At 39.9% G+C, this 19746-nt stretch overlaps 1 protein-coding gene across 31 annotated transcripts in view; it reads right to left on the bottom strand.

Moving 5' to 3' along the window:
• Window positions 1–2909: 2909 nt before the first annotated feature.
• The window catches only part of BIVM (basic, immunoglobulin-like variable motif containing), a 42551-nt gene continuing 25714 nt past the window's right edge, over window positions 2910–19746 (bottom strand). For 24 of the 31 annotated variants that reach the window (XM_063697500.1, XM_063697502.1, XM_063697504.1 and 21 more), the window contains 4 exons: window positions 12758–12890; window positions 9890–9976; window positions 5721–5817; window positions 2910–4898 (listed from right to left, as the gene is read on the bottom strand). In XM_063697500.1, the coding sequence (XP_063553570.1) occupies window positions 4587–4898; window positions 5721–5817; window positions 9890–9976; window positions 12758–12890 (629 nt within the window). In that variant the 3' untranslated portion in view covers window positions 2910–4586. The remainder of the gene's footprint in view (window positions 4899–5720; window positions 5818–9889; window positions 9977–12757; window positions 12891–19746) is intronic. The other 7 variants (XM_019039703.4, XM_055360702.2, XM_063697511.1 and 4 more) reach the window with 1 other exon arrangement.

The following is a 19746-nucleotide window of genomic DNA, read 5'->3' as shown; positions in this document are numbered from 1 at the left end:
TCAGTGAAAAGGCTGACTTAAGGGAGCAGGCAATTTTTTAAAGACTTCTTTATAACAGAAGTATATGGGAAATTGATTTTTTTTAATTTTTTTATTTTTTATTTTTTTGACAGGGTCTCACTCTGTCGCCGAGGCTGGAGTGCAGTAGTGCAGTCTCAGCTTACTGCAACTTCAACCTCTCAGGCTCAAGTGATGCTCCTGCTTCAGCCTCCCCAGTAGTTGAGATTACAGGCCCCCACCACCACGCCCTGATTTTTTTTTTTTTTTGAGACGGGGTCTTGCTTTGTTGCCCAAACTGGTCTCAGACAATCCTCCTGCCTCAGTCTCCCAAAGTGCTGGAGTTACAGACATGAGCCACCGTGCTCCGTGGAGAAATCCATTTTTAGCAAAACCACTTCTGTGCTCAATAAGATGGTTCACAATGGCCATGTTTGGTTGACCTAGTCACAACTAATTTGCTACAGGAATAATCCTGACAAAGTGTTTTTTGCATTTCCTCCATATGTAAAGTAATCCCCAGAAACTGTTCCCAGTTGTTATTTTACTGAGAGTAATATAACTGCCTGTTCAGTGTTTGTCTCTTCCCCATGGTAAACTGTAAACTTACTGAAACGAAGAACGATTTTGTTGACTGCTACATCCCCCAATCCTGGCACTTAGCAGTTCTGTAAATATTGCCTAAATGACCTCTTAAGCCTCTAGTCTAAAGCTCTCCAGTGCACCTTGCAGTCTGCTGAAAGAATCTGCTTGGAGGTTAGGCTGATAATTCATTCAGATCTCATCTGAGCCATATGTTGCCTTGTGTTATGGTCTGAATTGTGTCCTCCAAAATTCATCTGTGGAAGCCTGAGTACCTCAGAATGTGACTACCTGAAGACACAGCATTTAAAAATGATTAAATTGAAATGAGGCCATTAGGATAGGCCCTAAATCCAATTTGACTGGTGTCTTTGTAGAAAGAGGAAATTGGGCCACAGGGAGAGACTCCAGGGATGATAGGCACAGAGGAAAGGCCTTGTGAGGACACAGTGAGAAGGCGGCCCTCTGCAGGTGAAGGAGACAGGCCTCAGAAGAAACCAAACCTGCCTGCTCCTGGACTTCTAGTTTCCAGAACCATGAGAAAACAAATTTCTGTTGTTTACGCCACCCTGTCTGTGGTGTTTTGTTATGGTAGCCCTGAGAAACTAAGACACTGTGATCCTAGGCAGGTTTCTTCACCAATGAAAGCCTCAGTTTCTGCCAGTAAAATTAGAATGCCACCAACATCTTGTTGTTCCTGTTGCTGCTGAGCTATTTAAGAACTGACCTGGTAATGATGTATAATTTAGTTTGTTGAGTGAATCGCTGGTACAGGAGGGGTGGGAGTGTTATCGGTAAAGTTGAGATGCAGAATGTGATGGATCCTAGAAGAGCTGCCTGAGCCCCTCCAGTCTGGGAGAAGACAAGTTGGCAAGTATTTTAGGTGCTGCACCACCTTGGCCTAATGATGGCACACAGTTCTTTAACAGTAATAGCAGTAGGGAAAGGAATTGCTGCAGAATTTGATCTAAATAAACTTTTTTTTTTTCTGCCTGTGAGCTGGGCAAAAATAAATAGCCAACATAGGCATTTGAGTATTGTAAGTACTTTTAAAACCAAAGCAAAGGCTGGGCACGGTGGCTCACGCCTGTAATCCCAGCACTTTGGGAGGCCGAGGCAGGCAGATCACTTGAGGCCGGGAGCTCAAGACCACCCTGGCCAACATGGTGAAACCCAGTCTCTACTAAAAATACAAAAATTAGCCGGGCATGGTGGTGCATGCCTGTAATCCCAGCTACTCGGGAGGCTGAAGCAGGAGAACCACTTGAACCCGGGAGGCGGAGGTTGCAGAGAGCACCACTGCGCTCCAGCCTTGGCGATAGAGCGAGACTCTGTCTCAAAAAAATAAAGCAACGTTCTTGAATATGAAATATTCTTTTGAAGAAACAGCAACTAAGGGGTGCATATGTGATTTAAAAGGAATTAGCTCCTTAAGATGCTATCTAAAGGGCTCTCTCTAAAGACTCTGAATAGTAAAATTCACATCTTTTGGAATAATAGCAAGCTCTTAAATAGCACTTCCTATCTACAAAGCACTGTTCTAAACACTACATGTATTAGCTTATTCTTCAAAATCATTTATAAAGTAGATACTATTACCCCCACTTTACTAATGAGGAAATAGGCACAGAAAAAAAATTAACCTTAAGTTGCCTATATCACTATAGGTGATATAGCTTGTAAGTGCAGAGCCAGTATTTGAACTTTCATTGTATCTATAGGATTCCTAAGAGCTGACCAAGAAATCAAATATCAAGGGAATTTTACTAATCTTCTAAGAGAAGTATGCAGTAACTCTTGCTTACAGCTTCTGCGGGAAAGATAATCTCACTAAACTCAAACCTCATTGTGCTCTTAATAACTGGAAAGCCAAACTCGGAAGCCAAACTTAGAACAGATCAAGACTTTTATAAAAATTGATTATGGTCAATAGTCTGAATAACTCATCCTCTTTTTCTAGGTGTCTCCCTATCCTTTAATTTCTTATTTTATTTTGCATTTTTCTCCTTTCCTCTTGGTTCTTCCTACCTACCTCTTCTCTGAAATATTCAGTTGAACTGTATGAAATTGCTAACATTCAACCATTTTTGACCTACAAAGATGACAACTTCACTTGGTTCAAGCTAATAAAAGAATCAAATTTTCTATTTCCTATTAAATTAGAAATCTAAAATTACAGTCATCATAATGCATATTGTTTCATTAATTATAAAAGGCTCAAGATGGTTTCTTATAATGTACCAGTTGAGCAGAATTGACAAATTATCATGTACTTCAAAGACACAATGGTACTTTCTACCTAAAACAAAGGTTTAAAAACATTCATATAATTAAAAGTAGAAAACAAAACTTTATTTGATGAAATCTTTTTAAAAGTTCCAGTATGAAGTAACAAAATCAACAACCTACAAATCTCTTTCAGTCCTTTGCATTTCAAGCAAAATATTCTCTTCAGAAAAATGACCATTTCATAATATATATCCCCTTCTGTAGGCTAGGCATGTACGAGTGAACAAATGGATATAAAATTCAAGAAAAAAAATGAAAATATTTTAAAAATAAAAATCTGAACCTTTTCCTTGAGGTGTATTGCGATATGGTTACCAACACATTCAGCACCTTGTAATCACCAAGTTACTGATCTGAGTCCTGGAACAAGACCCTAAAATTAAAGAACAAGAGATCCTAGTCATTTGTGAGTCACAGGTGGCAGCATAAGAAAAACCGACAGCAACTAGAGGAGCTCAAATACATGAAATTCACACTTCTGAAATATTTAATACTCACTTCAAACAGCTAATTGTCTATATGATTTTAAAAAAGGAAACAGCTCAGAGTCTGGAATATGGGTAGTTGTCCTCTGAGTGACTTGGGCATTTCTTATGCATCTTCAGTACTGTTATCAACATATGACTCCATACTGAGAAAGCAATCAAATATCAGGAGATCTCATTTCACAGATAACCTTGGGTATAGAAACTTAAGGTGCCAATTGTTCTTTTACTTTACCCCTAAGGCAAACGTCATCTAGACTTATAAAAGTCTTTCGAGACCTAAGGTTCTTGTCAATATTTGATTATTACAAACCACATCAAGAAATTCAAAAAATCTGAATCAATGCACTAAGTCACCCATTTGCACCAAAAAAAGGATCAGGTTTTTTTTTTTGTTTTTTTTTTTTTGTTTTTTGAGACGGAGTCTTGCCCTGTCGCCCAGGCTGGAGTGCAGTGGCGCGATCTCCGCTCACTGCAAGCTCCACCTCCCGGGTTCACGCCATTCTCCTGCCTCAGCCTCTCGAGTAGCTAGGACTACAGGTGCCCACCACTACACCCAGCTAATTTTTTGTATGTTTAGTAGAGACGGGGTTTCACCATGTTAGCCAGGATGGTCTCGATCTCCAGGATCAGTGTCTTGAGTCTTTTCTCTTTTGCCTCTTAGTCAGAATCCTAAGAACATAACCAGGAAACAAATGAGGCAAGCAAGATCCTGCTATAAATCAAAGAACTACTAGACTCATGAAATAATTTTAAATGTGTGTTAACCATGAGTGAAAAGTAGAAATTGACAGCCCTAATTTTTTTTTAAGGGCAGATGGTACTTTACATCTTGGTCTTAGGCATAAAACTATCTGTAACAAATGTCTAGGGATCGAGTCATTAAAAAAGTCACTTCATGCTTAAGTATTTCAAATCTTGATGCTATTAAGTGAATTTGTGTTTCACTTATTTAGACAACAGTTGTAATTTTATTGAATTTTGTGAAATTTTCTGTCCAGATTATATACTCTTAACTTGAAAGGACAATAATCTGTGCTTATCTGCTTATATATCTGAAATCACCCACCATAATCATATACAAGCTTAGTATCTGGAGAACTACAAGGTTATTTTTTATACCACAAGATCTGCTCCTATTTAATGTAGGCTTACTAAATCTTCTACTGTCTTTATACAGTCCTGTATATAGCAGTTTCATATATAATGCCAGCTGTTCAGTACCAAGCATAGTCAATCATTCCCATCGTAATCACTGTAACCCTGGTAACCACTGTAACCCTGGTAACCACTGTTCCTTCTCTCATGGATACTAGACATCTTTTTCCATGCCGAGTCCTGATGGAAACTAGCACTGAAAGACCGGCCCAGACGCCCATGCTGCTTCTTGGAAATATTGTCTTCACTCTCAGATTTGGCAATTCCCTGGGCATGTGTTGGAGGTTGTGATTCTTGTCTAATGGTTCCAAATGGAAAGTTCCAAAGGCCAAATCTTTGCCAATTAAGTCTCTGGAATGCTATGATGCAATGCAAATTTCCCCCAACCTGAGAAGAAAAAAAAGTTGGGTGAAGAAAATAAAGGGAAATTAATTGTACTAATTTGTAGGTCCCTATGAACTCCCTTGTTTCTTTTTTTATTTCACCTGCCTCAAAATGGTACTTTCCTTCCAGGCATCGTCAGAGCACCTTATCCTGCACCTTTTCTAACAGCTGCCTTTACAAAATATAACAATGCCCACTGGAGCCAAAACACCTTCCTCCCCATGCCTACTACTCACTCCCAACACATACTAGAGAACTTCCCCATCTGCCTAATTCAAACACCAAGATCATTCCTTTTCCTCTCTCTCCTATTCTTCATATAGTTATATGAGTAAGATTGCATCAATAAGATATCATTTCCTGAGAGCTTCTCCCAAAGCCTTGTTTGTACACATGACTCTGCCACAAGGCCACAGTTAATCTGGCTGGGCTAAGACTATGGAACTGAACCCAAGACAGGTCAGTCTCAGTCTAGACTGTTCATCTAAAAAAGACACATAAATTGAAAGATGATGATCTTAAGAAGAAAGTAATCAGACAAAAGGAAAGCTAAGAACAATATATAGCCCCCAAAAGAGTGAAGCAGACTACCAGCTACTTGGCCCTTGCTATCATTCCAATACCTGCTACCATCTACCATTCCTTTATGACTCCAGGTTATACCCCTTGCCCTTGGGTTTTAAAGACAGCCCTGTGTCCTTAAAATAATTTTCACTCCTCTATCAAATATAGGTTTCTGTTATTTGCAACCTAAAGAGTGCTAAGTAAAACACCGCATTTTGGTCAGCTGGGAAATGCCTTCAGACACAATGGTGTTCTTCTTACCTTCTTTGTTTTTCTATACTGCAGTCCCCTCTCTAAGTGCCGGATATCCAGGTATTCTGGATTTTGAGTGTTTAGATCAGTAACAATATCTGCCCATCTATAGTTAAGAAGAAAGGATAAAGCACAATTTTCTTTAGGTCTAAAGTATCATTGCAATGGAATTTTTCATGAGCAAGTTGCTGCAATATTATCACAGCAATAATTGGCAGTAATTCTCTTATCTCAACATTGTTTCATCTACTAAACTGTAATAACTTCTAGTTTTATGACAATTCTGTTTATCCAACCGTTGCCAAGGTTTTCAGTATACAATTGGTTACTCTTCCTACAGAATAAATAAATACCAACATGTTAGATGACATCCTGCAGGCTAAAGCAGCAATATGCTATATTTCCTTTTCAATTACAGTCAAGTCCACTTTTAAAAGAATGTAAAGTTAATATGTCTCTATTAGGAGACAACACAATTGTGCAGAAAATCCAAGGGAATTACAAAACAACTACTAGAACTAAAAGGATTTGGTAAAGATGTAAGATTCAAGGTCTACATAGGAAAATCAATTGTATTTTTGTATTCAACCAGCAAATAATGAAGAAATGAAATTTAAAAAATCAATTTACAATAGCATCAAAAAGTATAACACACTGAGGAAAACCTTTTTATTGCAATATCTTTTTTAAGTTTTACTTCAATTGTTTTTGGAGTACAGCTGGGTTTTGGTTACACCAATAAGTTCTTCGGTGGTGATTTCTGAGATTTTAGTGCGCCCGTCATCCAAGCAGTGTACACTGAATCCAATATGTAGTCTTTTGTCTCTCACCCACCTCCCAGACTGCCCTCAGGAGTCCCCAAAATCCATTATATCATTCTTATGCTTTTGCATCCGCATAGCTTAGCTCCCACTTAAAGTGAAAACATATGATATTTGGTTTTCCATTCCTGAGTTACTTCACTTAGAATAATGGCCTCCGACTCCACCCAAGTTGTTGCAAAAGACATCATTTCATTCCTTTTTTATGGCTGAGTAGTATTCCGTGGTATATACATACCACATTTTCTTTATCCACTCATTGGTTGATGGGCACTTAGGTTGATTCTCCATCTTTGCAACTGCGAATTGTACCACTATAAACATGTGTGTGCCTGTGTGTTTTTCATATGACTTATTTTCCTTTGGGCAGATACTCAGTAGTGGGATTGCTGGATCAAATGGTAGATCTACTTTTAGTTCTTTAAGGAATCTCCATACTGTTTGTCATAGTGATTGTACTAATTTACATTCCCACCAGCAGTGTAATAGAACACATTGAGAAAAAATGTTTAATAAAAGACATAAAACTCCATACTGAAAAAATTTTTTTAAAAAGTTGAAGTTAAAGCTCTAATTAAGTAAAGATATAGTCCATGTTGTTATGATGTCAATTCTCCCAAAACTAAACTATGAATTCTTTCTTTCTTTATGAGACAGGGTCTCACCTTATCACTTAGGGAGGAGTGCAGTGGTGCAATCTCAGCTTACTGCAGCCTCGACCTCCCAGGCTCAGTTGATCCTCCCCCCTCAGCCTCCCGAGTAGCTGAGACTACACGCACATGCCACCATGCCTGGCTAATTTTTGTAGTTTTAGTAGAGATGGGGTTTCGCCATATTGCCAAGGCTGGTCTCCAACTCCTGAGCTGAAGTGATTCTCCCACCTAAGTGCTCGGATTACGGGCGTGAGCCACCACGCCCAGCCGAAATTATGAATTCTATAGATTCTATCCTCATCAAAATCTTTACAAGCTCTAATTAAAAAGACAAATTCTAAAATTTTTATGGAAAAGCCAAGGTCCTAGATGAGCCAAAACAATCTTTAACAAAAAGAAAAATTCAGAGAATTCGTGCTATCTAATTTCAGGATTTAGTATAAACAACAATTGAGAGTGTGGCATCGGTAAAAGGACAGACAGATTAGTAGGACAGGGTCCAGAAACAGCCCACACATACAGTTTTCAGCAGAGGCACCAAAGAATTTAAATAAGGAAAGGAAAATCTTTGTAAACAAATAGTGCTAGAATAACTAGATAAACACTGGGGGAAAAAATCAAAGTTGAGCTCTACCACATACCACACACAAAAGGTAATTAAGGCCAGGCATGGTGGCTCACATCTGTAAAAGGGCCAAGGAGGTAAGATCACTTGAGCCCAGGAGTTTGAAACCAGCCTGGACAACACAGCAAGACTCCATCTCTACAAAAAAGTTTTAAAATTAGTAGGGCATGGGGGCACACATCTGTGGTCTCAGCTACTCAGGAGACTGAGGTGGGAGGATCACTTGAACCCAGGAGGTCGAGGCTTTAGTGAGCCATGATCACACCACTGTTCTCTGGCCTGGGTGATAGAGAGAGACCCTGTCTCAAAACAATAATAGAAATGGATCAGATATCTAAACATAAAATCTATAAAGCTTCTAGAAAAAAACAGGAAAGCATCTTTGAGGTCATGGGGTAGGCAAAAATTTCTTATAGAGGCACAAAACATATAAAAGAAGAAAATTGATAAAATAAATTTAATTAAGATTAATTAGAATCAGAACTTCTGTTCATCAGAAGGTTTACAACCACTTTGGAGAATTTTCTCACAGTTTCTTAAATATACATCTACTATGAATCAGCAATTCTAGTCCTAGGTGTCTTCCAGGAGAACAAAACATATGTCCTCTAAAAGACTTGTACAACAAAAGTGACTTCTCCATACAAAGGAAATGATTTGGCCATATAAAGGAATGAAGTTCTAATCCATGCTAAAACATGGATGACATTGAAAACACTGTATTAAGTGAAAGAAGCCAGGTACAAAATGCTACATACTGTATGACACCATTTATACAAAATGTCAAGAACAGGCAAATCCCAGCCAGGCACGGTGGCTCACGCCTGTAATCCCAACACTTTGGGAGGCTGAGGCGGGTGGATCACTTGATATCAGTAGTTTGAGACCAGCCTGGCCAACATGGCGAAACCCCGTCTCTACGAAAAATATAAAAATTAGCTGGGCGTGATAGCGGGTGCCTGTAAGCCCAACTACTCAGGAGGCTACGGCAGGAGAATCTCTTGAACCTGGGAGATGAAGGTTCAGTGAGCTGACATCACACCACTGCACTCCCACCTAAGTGACAGAAAGAGACTCTGTCTTAAAAAAACCAAACAAACAAACAAACAAGAATAGGCAAATCCCTAGAGACAGAAGGTAGATCAGTGGTTGCCAGGGCTCAGGGAATACGGAGTGACTGCCAAGGGGTATGGGGTTTCTTTCTGGAGTGATGAAAATGTTCTGCAATTATATAGTGGTGATTGGTGCAGAACCCTGTAACTATAATAAAATCTATGGAATTGTACACTTTTTTCCCATTTTTTGAGGCAGGATCTCATTCTGTCACCCAGATGAGAGTGCAGCGGTATGATCACAGCTTATTACAGTCTCAGTCTCCTAGGCTCAAGCAATCCTCTTGCCTCATTTTTTAATTTTTTTGTAGAGACATGGTCTCACTACATTGCCCAGGTTGGCCTCGAACTCCTGGGCTCAAGCGATCCTCCCACCTCAGCCTCCCAAAGTGCTGGGATTACAGGTATGAGCCACCGCGCATGGTGGGCACGGTGAACTTTATGGTATGTGAATTATATTTTAACAAAATTTTTATATAATTTGTTTCAAGGCTTGTACATGAATGTTCCTAAGAGCTTCATTGACAAGAGACCAAACCTCAAAGCAATCCAAATGCCCATCAACAGGAAAATGGAAAACAAATTGCAGCATGCTTATGCAACAGAATACTACTCAGCAATAAAAAAATAATAAACTGTTGATACACGTGACACAATGGAGGAATCTCAAAAATGTTACTTAAGATTGATGCAAAAATAATATTGTCTGATTCTCTTTACATGGAATTCAAGAAGAGGCAAAGCAAATCTGTAGTGACAGAAATCAGAAGAGGGGCTTTCTATGGAGATTGATAGGAGTAGAGAGTGAGAGTATTTCCATGGCAATGAATGTGTACCATATCCTATTTGGGTGGTGATTATACAGGTGCATTCATTTATCAAACTAATTATATACAACTAAGATCTGTGCATTTCACTGTATCTAAATGTTACCTCAATTAAAGAAAATAAAGGGAAGTTAACATACTTTTTACAGTGAATGGCAGGATGTTTTCTACTTGATTCCCCAATTAAGATCCAATATTCAACTTCCTGTGGTGAGAGAGGTCCCCTGCTAAATATAAAATACATTCACAGTAAGTTTAATAGTTACTCCCTTGAGTATATTGCTTCAAATATATATTAATAAAAGGCATACTAGAGTGTATTCAAACCTGGCATTCATTCATCAGGAACAGACATTAGAGCTTAGGTGAAGGCAAATTTCTACAGGCCATTAAAGAGAACTCACAAATTAAATTTCAGCCTTAATCCTCTATTCAAAATCTAGGGCTATAAAATGTTTTAATATACCACCTCTAAAATTCTAGGAGGAAAAAAAAGTCCTGGAATGCTATCTGCATTTTTCCACTACTCTTCTCCTTTCACTATGAATTCAAGACATCTCAAAATGCATCCTAAAAATGAAACCCTAAAGCAATGAAGTCTTTAAACACACTGATGTCCTAAACCCATCCCTGGACATTCTAATTCAAATAGGTCTGGAGTAGAGCCTGGGGATTTATATAGTTTTTTAAGAAAATCTCACATGATTCTTAGGTACAGGCAGAAGTGAGGGACTCTCTTTTAAAGGGTACAAAGTTGGTTTAAAACCATGATTTATATTTGATAAATGTCTGAAATAAGGTGAAGCTGCAGGATGAAATCATAAAAGAAACACACAGTATACCTCACTTACAAGAAATTCCACCTCCAGAAAGATGAATAAAGCATTTCAGCATTGGGAGAGAACAAGAGAGTTCCCTCTTGCTCCTTATTCACAAAACACAACTTCCAGCTTCCTGGTTCTCCCAGGTCATTCCAACCTGTCTCAGAATCCCTCTCTTCCCCAAACCCGAGGGGCCTTTGAGTGGGACTCCAAAGCCACATGGCCTCCAGCCCCAAATAACCCATCCTGGCTGGGTGTGGTGGCTCACGTCTATAATCCAAGCACTTTGGGAGACTGAGGTGGTCGGATCACTGGAGCGCAGGAGTTCAAGACCAGCCTGGGAAACATGGTGAAACCCTGAAACCCCATCTCAAAATTAGCCAGGTATGGTGGTGTGTACCTGTAGTTCCAGCTACTCAGGAGGCTGAGGTGGGAGGATCACTTAAGCCCAGGAGGTCGAGGCTGCAGTGAGCTATGATCTCACCACTGCACTCCAGTCTGGGCAACACAGCAAGGCCTTGTCTCAAAAAAAAAAAAAAAAAAAACAAAAAACCCATCCTATCCCCATGACCAAGCCAATCCCTTTGCTCAAAGTATTCATGGCTTGTGTTTTCACCAATTCTTTCTTTCTTTCTTTTTTTTTTTTTCACAGAAAGGATCTCGGTTTGTTGCCCAGGCTGGAGTGCAGTGGCATGATCTCAGCTCAGGCAATCCTCCCGTCTCAGCCTCCCAAGTAGCTGGGACTACAGGTGCATACCAACACACTCAGCTAATTTTTGTATTTTTTTAAGAGACAGGGTCTCACTATGTTGCCCAGGCTGGTCTTGAATTCCTGGGTGCAAGCAATCTGCCTGCCTCAGCCTGCCAAAATGCTGGGATTACACCACTGCACCCCACCCATCAATTCTTAACTAGATACTTCTCCCTTGGCTTTCAACCATCCTGGTATTATCTCAACCCATCATAAGGAAAAGTGGCTAAGCAGGAAAAAAACCATTAAAACTTAGTCACCTTCTCTTTCTTAGGGATCATGTCTTCCACAAAGACGCAAGTTTACCAGTAAAGTTATATAGTTAATAAAACAGAAACTCTAGATTAGGCAAAAAAGAAATATAACCATGAAAGTCATGTAGTTTCTGACATTGGAAATAAAAATTGGCTCAGAGCTTCCTTGCAATCAGGACAAAGGGGGAACCCAGACAAATTCCATATTCTTCACTTTAAGAAAAGAAGATGCTTTTTAATTTACTCAGTTGTGACAATCTTCTTGACACTAGATTCTGTAATATATTGTTCATGTGGGACGTTGGATGAGGCACTGTGACATAGTCTATAAAATCCTTTGCAACTGTTTTATAATAAATGTAAAAATTACTTTTCAGGAAGGGTATGGTGGCTCACACCTGTAATCCCAGCACTTTGGGAGGCCCAGGAATAAGGACCACTTGAGGCCAGGAGTTTGAGACCAGCCTGCACAACATAGCAAGACCCTGTCTCTATAGAAAACACAAATTAAAAAATTTAATGAGCTGGGCATGGCGGTGCATGCCTGTAGTTCTAGCCACTCAGGAGGCTGAGGCAGAAGGATTGCTTGAGGCCAGGAGTTTGAGGCAGCAGTGACCTATGATTACACCATTGCACTCCAGCCTGGATGACAGAGTGAGACCCTGTCTCTAAGGGAAAAACAAGTGACTTTTCAAATGACTTTTTCCTATAATGACTGAACAACAGTATCTAAATGGATGTTTTCAACAGCACAATTAACTAAATGTAATTCTGCAGAAGAATAAGTCATAATGTTTAAAGAATAGTCTAACTTGATGTCAGGAAAGCAGATGGCCAAGCTTCCCAATATCACAGACTCTGAATATTTTTTAATTTTTTTAATTTTTTTTTTTTTGCAAGTTCTGTCTCCCGGGTTCATGCCATTCTCCTCCCTCAGCCTCCCGAGTAGCTGGGACTACAGGTGCCTGCCACCATGCCCGGCTAATTTTTTTTTTTTTTTTTTTTTGTATTTTTAGTAGAGACGGGGTTTCACCGTGTTAGCCAGGATGGTCTCGATCTTCTGACCTCGTGATCCACCCACCTCAGCCTCCCAAAGTGCTAGGATTACAGGCGTGAGCTACCGCACCCATCTATTTTTTAATATTTCTTAAAATGCACTTTCTAAAACATGTCAATGCTTACCTGAATGCTTTATTAGCTTTAACAGGGGTTGCTTCGAAGCCAATTGGACAAAAATAATGATTTTGGCAATGATAGATATAAGCCAGCGATTCATCTTTCAATCCACGGGTTAACTTTGACAGGGCCCCTGAAGCTATTCAAAACAAACAAACAAACAAACTGAAAGCCCATAAAGCAGTGTCCATGCTTTACACAAAGGACTGGTTAAGGGCTTAAGGACAGAAAAGACATTAATTGGAACACACTGACACTGCTGGGGAAAAACAAGAAGCTATTGATAGGTACAAAAAATGTTAATAAATGTATTCTGTTTTACTCTTTAAACTGAAATTCAGGTAAGCTCATTAGCAAACTAAAGAACTAAAATATGTCCTTGCTTACCAAAACCTTCTAATAACACATATACTTGTCTATGAAATTTACCTAGTGTATTCAGCAATGGTTTCAACTTTTCTGGTTGTACACAGCTATCACTTAAAATTCTAAACAAGTATGCCCAATGTTAGCACATGCATTTATAAAGTATATACATATACCACTGTACTAATATGTCTTTATAAAAGATATACAAAAAGTTGGAATTTAAAATTAGGTTAAAATATAGAGGTTCTAATATATATGCAGTACACACATCCCAACTTAAAAAACTACTGATGAATATGAATAAAAATAAACTCCAGGTAATAATCAAGTTCTAAAAATGCAAACTTCTCCTACTAATGAGACAGCCAAGTAAAAAGGGCTTCCTGGAGAATCTCCAGCTGGCCTGCGTGCTGGGAGGATGGGGTTGGGCCTCAGGAAGTGCCCGCTGTTTGCAGGGGGGAGGAGCTTGGCCTCTCCTGTCCCTGTGTGGTAACCTGGGATTCAATCTGTCAGATGGGGGCCTGTTAGCAGGAACCCTTCTCGCTTTGCTGAGTTTTCTCCTTTTCACCCAATAAATTCTGTTCCCCTTCACCCTTCAAAGTATCTGTGAGCCTAATCTTTCCTTGTTGTGTGATAAGAACCCAGATTTTTCTACACACACTTTAATCTTTACACAAAACTTATGGAGGCTAGAGGAGTAGTCTTCACAAGCCAAGTGACAAGATAACATCTCTACAGAGACAGGCTGGTAGTACCACCACAACCTCTTATACCCACTCTTCCCTGGACATTTGCCATAACTCTAATAGTGGTCAATTTCAAAAGTATTACCATAAGAAATGACTTTTCACCAGCACTTAGTACTCAAAGCCATTAACTGAGGTTTCATTAACTGGCATGTCCTAGAAGAAGCTAAATTATTTATTCATAAACAGCCCATTAAAACTAGAAATCCTAAAAATAGATGAAGCAGATGAAAGCTTGCAAGTCATAGTTTCAGTGATCGACTTTCTGGCCACTGAAATAGCTGAAGACCACTAAGAGCAGCAGGTCCACGGCCGCAGAAGAAAGCCAGCACGGTCCCTCAAGTGCATTAGTAGGGAAGATGGAACAAGTAACTTTTATATAAGGTGGAATAAGATAGTGCCACAAAAGGGGCATAGAATTCAAAGGAGAAAGAGCACATCAGGTTTGAGGAGTCAAGAAGAAGTAGCATTCAAGATGAAACTTAATGAAGTGTCAGGATTTCAACAATCTAGACAGAGGAAAGAGCATTAGGAGAAAACAAAACCACTGGGGAAGAAGGAATATACTCAGGGAACAGCCCATGATCTAGTTTATAGAATACAGGGTAGGATGGTATAGAGGAGCCTATTGTGGGACAACCCAACAATTTCAGGCCAAAATAAGAAAAAGATCACCCTCTGAAATAAAAGATAGTAAATACAGCATTTATTTATTTATTTATTTATTTATTTTTTTTTTTTTTTTTTTTTTTTTTTTTTTTGAGACAGGGCCTTGCTCTGTCGCCGAGGCTGGAGTGCAGTGGCATGATCTCGGCTCACTGCAACCTCTACCTCCCGGGTTCAAACGATCCTCATGCCTCAGCCTCCCAAGTAATTGGGATTCCATGCACTCACCACCGTGCCCAGCTAATTTTTGTATTTTTAGTAGAGATGGGGTTTCACTGTGTTGGCCAGGCTGGTCTCAAATTCCCAACATCAAGTGTCCCACCCCTCTCAGCCTCCCAAAGTGCTGGGATTACAGGTGTGAGCCACTGTGCCGAGCCAGTAAATACAGCATTCAACACATTAAGGTAGTTGTCCAAGAAAGTAATTTTGTGTATGAGAAGACACAAATATATTACTGAGGGAAGCTAAATTCAGAATGAAGTTGAGTCTGTACTTCAGTATATCTTTAAAATCTGAAACTTAAGCAACAAAGCAACCACCACCAAATGCAGAGCCATGATCTGCATGGCATAGAGAAAGGAGAACAAAACTACAGGAATTCACTGGCCTGCTGCATGGAGAAGAGCAGGTATTCTGAGCAGCCAATAAGAGAATTCTGGTCCCTTTGAGATTATGTTTCTTACTTCAAGTTACTCTGTTAATATTCTGACATTCTGAGTTTGCTTAGTATGAGCTTGTCCTGTAGACCCTGATCATCTATAGAGGAATGCTAGATAACTCCAGAAGAACTTACTAGAGTATATTTTTACACCTTCAAAGACAAGAATAGCTTCTGAAACTCTGATAGGTAATCCAGCAATCTAACATTACTCTGCAAGGTCCTTATTCCCCTGACATCTTTTTTATTTAAAAAAAAAAAAAGATGCCCAGGCTGGAGTGCATGGCACAATCTCACCTCACTGCAACCTCCACCTCCCGGGTTCAAGCAATTCTCGTGCCTCAGCCTCCCAAGTAGCTGGGATTACAGGTGCACGCCACCATGCCCAGGTAATTTTTTGTATTCTTAGTAGAGAAGAGGTTTCACTATGTTGGCCAGGATGGTCTCAAACTCCTGGCCTCAAGGAATCCACCCACCTCGGCCTCCCAACCTGCTGGGATTACAGGCGTGAGCCACTATGCCAGCCTCCCCTGACATCTTTTAAATACAACTGGTACATGGAGGACAGCAGGGGAAGGCCAATTTGTGTCAGCTTGGAATGACACTAAGCAGTTTATGCTGTAAGCAAGCACCAAACAGCTCCTAAAGAGGAAAGGGGTATGTTAGCACTGCATGTTCAAGAGATTTATTATTTGTGTCTCATATGAACTGGAGAAAACCAGTACATGAGGAAAACAGAATACTAACGCGTTGTCCACCTGAGATGTACTGAGGTGCTGCAGTAAGCTGGTAACAACAATCATGGTGAAGCGATGTGTGAGTTATATAGGAATGAGGCCAGAGACGGGTCTTCTCTGTTAAGCAAAAGTTATGAACTGCAATACCCACTAGAAAAAACTAAATACATGAATATAAATGCAATTTTCAAGCTAGCTGATTAAAAAAATGAGTCTGGACTTGCCTGGTGCAAATGTTGGTGGCTAAGTGAACCCATACTCGGAAGTTATCTGAACAGAGACCTAATGTTGGCAACTCCTAGAATAAATTTTCATTGTGACTAGTGACATCTCTGAAAAAAATACTCATATTAACAGCTAAGTCTTATCAAAATCCCTGGACTTCACTTTTATTCCATTAGTGTGCTTAGTTTACAGTTACTGAGAGCCCACTGGACATAAGTACTGGGGAGTCCCTGAATCACAACAGCGTGGTCCCCAGGAAAACGTAAAGCCCATTGTGAAAAACAGGCTTAGTGGTCCTTAAAAAACAATTTAAGCACAAAGAGAAGACAGATTTAAAAGTGTTTTTAAACAAATAGCGCCACTGACAATGGTTTTCACCAGTGAACATCCCAGAGAGAAATCAGAAAGCCTATCTCTGCAACCCTTTCTTCCACAATGGGAGAGAACGGAAGAGACGTCTGCTTTACACATGAACCACCCTACCCCCGAATACCATCAGAATTCACAGGGTAACGTGTAATGTCGTGGGCATCATATCTAGAATGTAAGGGCTACTCAGAACAGTCCCTATGGTCAAGGAGCTGGACACTCACATTGAACAGGTGAAACATAATAAAACATAGCACATAGCAAATGGAAAATGATGGGTGTGAATAATCAGTACTAGAGGAATTTAGAGGAATCCAGGGCTAAGGTGGCCAAGGAACATATCAGAGATGAAGCAGGGCTTAACTGGGTCCCCCAATTAGCAAAGGTAAAGACAAAAATATTCCAGGAGGCATACACAGATTAATTATCCTTCAGGAAATGCACACAGAAAAGCAGTAAAAAGTCGAGTATTCTGGAAAAAAAATTGAAAGTAGGAATAAAACTTGAAAAATATATTAAAACTTACTCAAAGAAATTACAGTAACCACCTCAACCCCCTAACAAAATAAAAGAAAACAAATTTAAGGAAAATAGGTAGTTTATCCCATTCCTCAATGAAAAGTTTGGATGTATGCTGGAGGAAATTTAAACAAATAGGTAAAAAAAAAAAGTCATTGGGACCCAATGCTACACATCCTAGATTATTAAGGGAACTGGTTAACACATGCACCAAATCATTACATTTAAATAAGTCACAAAGAACTTGGGAGGTACCAGACTATTGGAAAATAAAATAAATAAAGTACAGATATTCAAAAGATCTACAAATGAGAATTTCTAGCAAAATTATAGTATAAAATCTTAAAGTTGGACAAGACAGTTGATCAAAAATCTTTTAAAATTCCAGAATAGTGGTTCCTAAGTCAACTCTCTCCATGGCCCTTTTAGTGTTTTATTCCATTCCATTAATTATAAAAGTATATGTTCTTACTTTGGGAATTTGATTAAATGTATACAGCTGATGTTTCCTCGATACCCAGAGTTTCTTTGATAGGTTTTCTCTCTTATTCTAATTTCTCTGGGTCTTCCTGCTTCCCCTAATTTCCTTTACTTTGACTGACCCATCTCTTCATCTATCCTCTCACTCCATCTAGACACTGCTGATATTAATAGAAAAAGCCATTAACTACTCAAATGAAGTCCTCTTCTAATCAGCAGGCAAAAAGAAAACAAGTAAAAGGAATTATGAGTCTTGTTCTGGTGTCTCCCAGGGCCTTACTCATAATGCAGTCTTGGGACACAAGACTGAGAACTGTATTGTAATAGCTTTCCATTATATCTGACACGTAAGTATGACATTCGCTCCAGTGATCATTTCTATACTCCCAGACATGCATTTTGGTCCACACCCCATTAAAAGAGATATAAAGCCACCCTATGAATCAGTTAGGAAGTGATTCTGAGACAGTCTTAATCTCTTACTATTTATAATGTAAAAGGCAATGTTCAAGGCACTGCTAAGATGTAAAGTTGAAAACTTCAGATTCAATGAGTTGGCTCATTTCCTGTCCTTAGGAACACATGAAAAACTGTCAACTGAGAGACTCCAGAAGACAGAAGGAGGACGCACTGGGTTCTGATGGAAAGCAGGGCAGACCTAGCACACAGGTGCAGGTGAGTGTGTGTCTGGGAGTGTGGGAAGGGGAGAGCAGGTAGGAGCCAGAAGGAAAGATGAGCTACAGAAAGGGAAAGAGAAAACATTTTCCTTTCCACATCACAAGAGAGAGCTCTTGCAAAGGAATAATGCCAGCTTTGGAATGGACAACAAAATTCTCTCCTAGAAGTTTCCTAACCCCAATCTCCTGAATTCCTCCTGACTCATATCCTCAATTGAGAATTCATTAAATTAACTCCTACTGAGCACCTAAGTATCAGGCACTGTGATGCACAAATGAGTCAGAACTTGGCCTAATCCTCAAGAAAGGCAACTCTAGTTTTTCTGCATGAAACCATACGGTGCACCAAGAATTACCTCGCAATGAAATCAAAGTTCTACCAGAGGTACACATGGTGCTGTGACAACCCAGGAGAGGAAGGGATTGAATCCTGCCTGGAAAGCAGAAGAAAAAGCCATCCCCCCACGTTTTCAAAGGACACCACCATATCCATTTGTTATGCTGAAGTCCAAGATGGACAAATAAATAGGAATCCGCCAATCACAAAGATATGAAATCCCACATTCCACATGCTCCACAGCAGGGCATTCCATCAGTGAGGCACATAGGCCTAAGGATGACCTGTACCTTGTGAAGAACAGGGAAACATCGAGGAGCCCAGCATGGCTGAACACCAGGGGAGGTAGGCTGAAGCAGGATATTCGAAAGCCAGTCCCTCAAACACCATGCTCAGGAATTTAGGCTTCATCCTCTAGGTTAGGGTTTGGCAAACTCCCACCAACAGGTAAATCCAGTCTCCAGACTGCAGCCTGTGTTGAAATGGACAGCAAGCTAAAATGGTTTTTACATTGTTAAAAATCAAAAGAAAATTGGGCCAGGCACAGTAGCTCATGCCTGTAATCCCAGCACTTTGGGAAGCCGAGGTAGGAGGATCACTTAAGGCCAGGAGCTCAAGACTAGCCTGGGCAATATAGTGAGCCCCCATCTCTAAAAATTTAATTGAAAAAAATTAAAAAATAAAATTAGGCTGGGCGCAGTGGTTCACGCCTGTAATCCCAGCACTTTGGGAGGCCGAGGCAGGCGGATCACAAGGTCAGGAGATCGAGACCATCCTGGCTAACATGGTGAAACCCCGTCTCTACTAAAAAAAATACAAAAAATTAGCCGGGCATGGTGGTGGGCGCCTGTAGTCCCAGCTACTCGGGAGGCTGAGGCAGGAGAATGGCGTGAACCCAGCAGGTGGAGCTTGCAGTGAGCCAAGATCGCACCACTGAACTCCAGCCTGGGCAACAGAGCGAGACTCCGTCTCAAAAAAAAAAAAATTAATTAATTAATTAATCTAATTTAATTAAAAATTAGCCAGGTGCAGTGGCATGAACCTGTAGTCCTAGCTACTTGGGAGGCTAAGGGGAAAGGATCGCTTGAGCCTAGGAGTTCAAGGCTGCGGTAAGCCATGATCACAGCCACTGCATTCCAGCTTAGTGGACGGAATGAGACCCTCATCTCTAAAAAATAAATAATAAAATTTTTAAAAGTTCAAAAGAAAAAT

Source organism: Gorilla gorilla, chromosome 14, assembly GCF_029281585.2.
Source record: "Gorilla gorilla gorilla isolate KB3781 chromosome 14, NHGRI_mGorGor1-v2.1_pri, whole genome shotgun sequence".
Lineage (NCBI taxonomy): Eukaryota > Metazoa > Chordata > Mammalia > Primates > Hominidae > Gorilla > Gorilla gorilla.
This window is presented reverse-complemented; position numbering and strand designations above follow the sequence as displayed.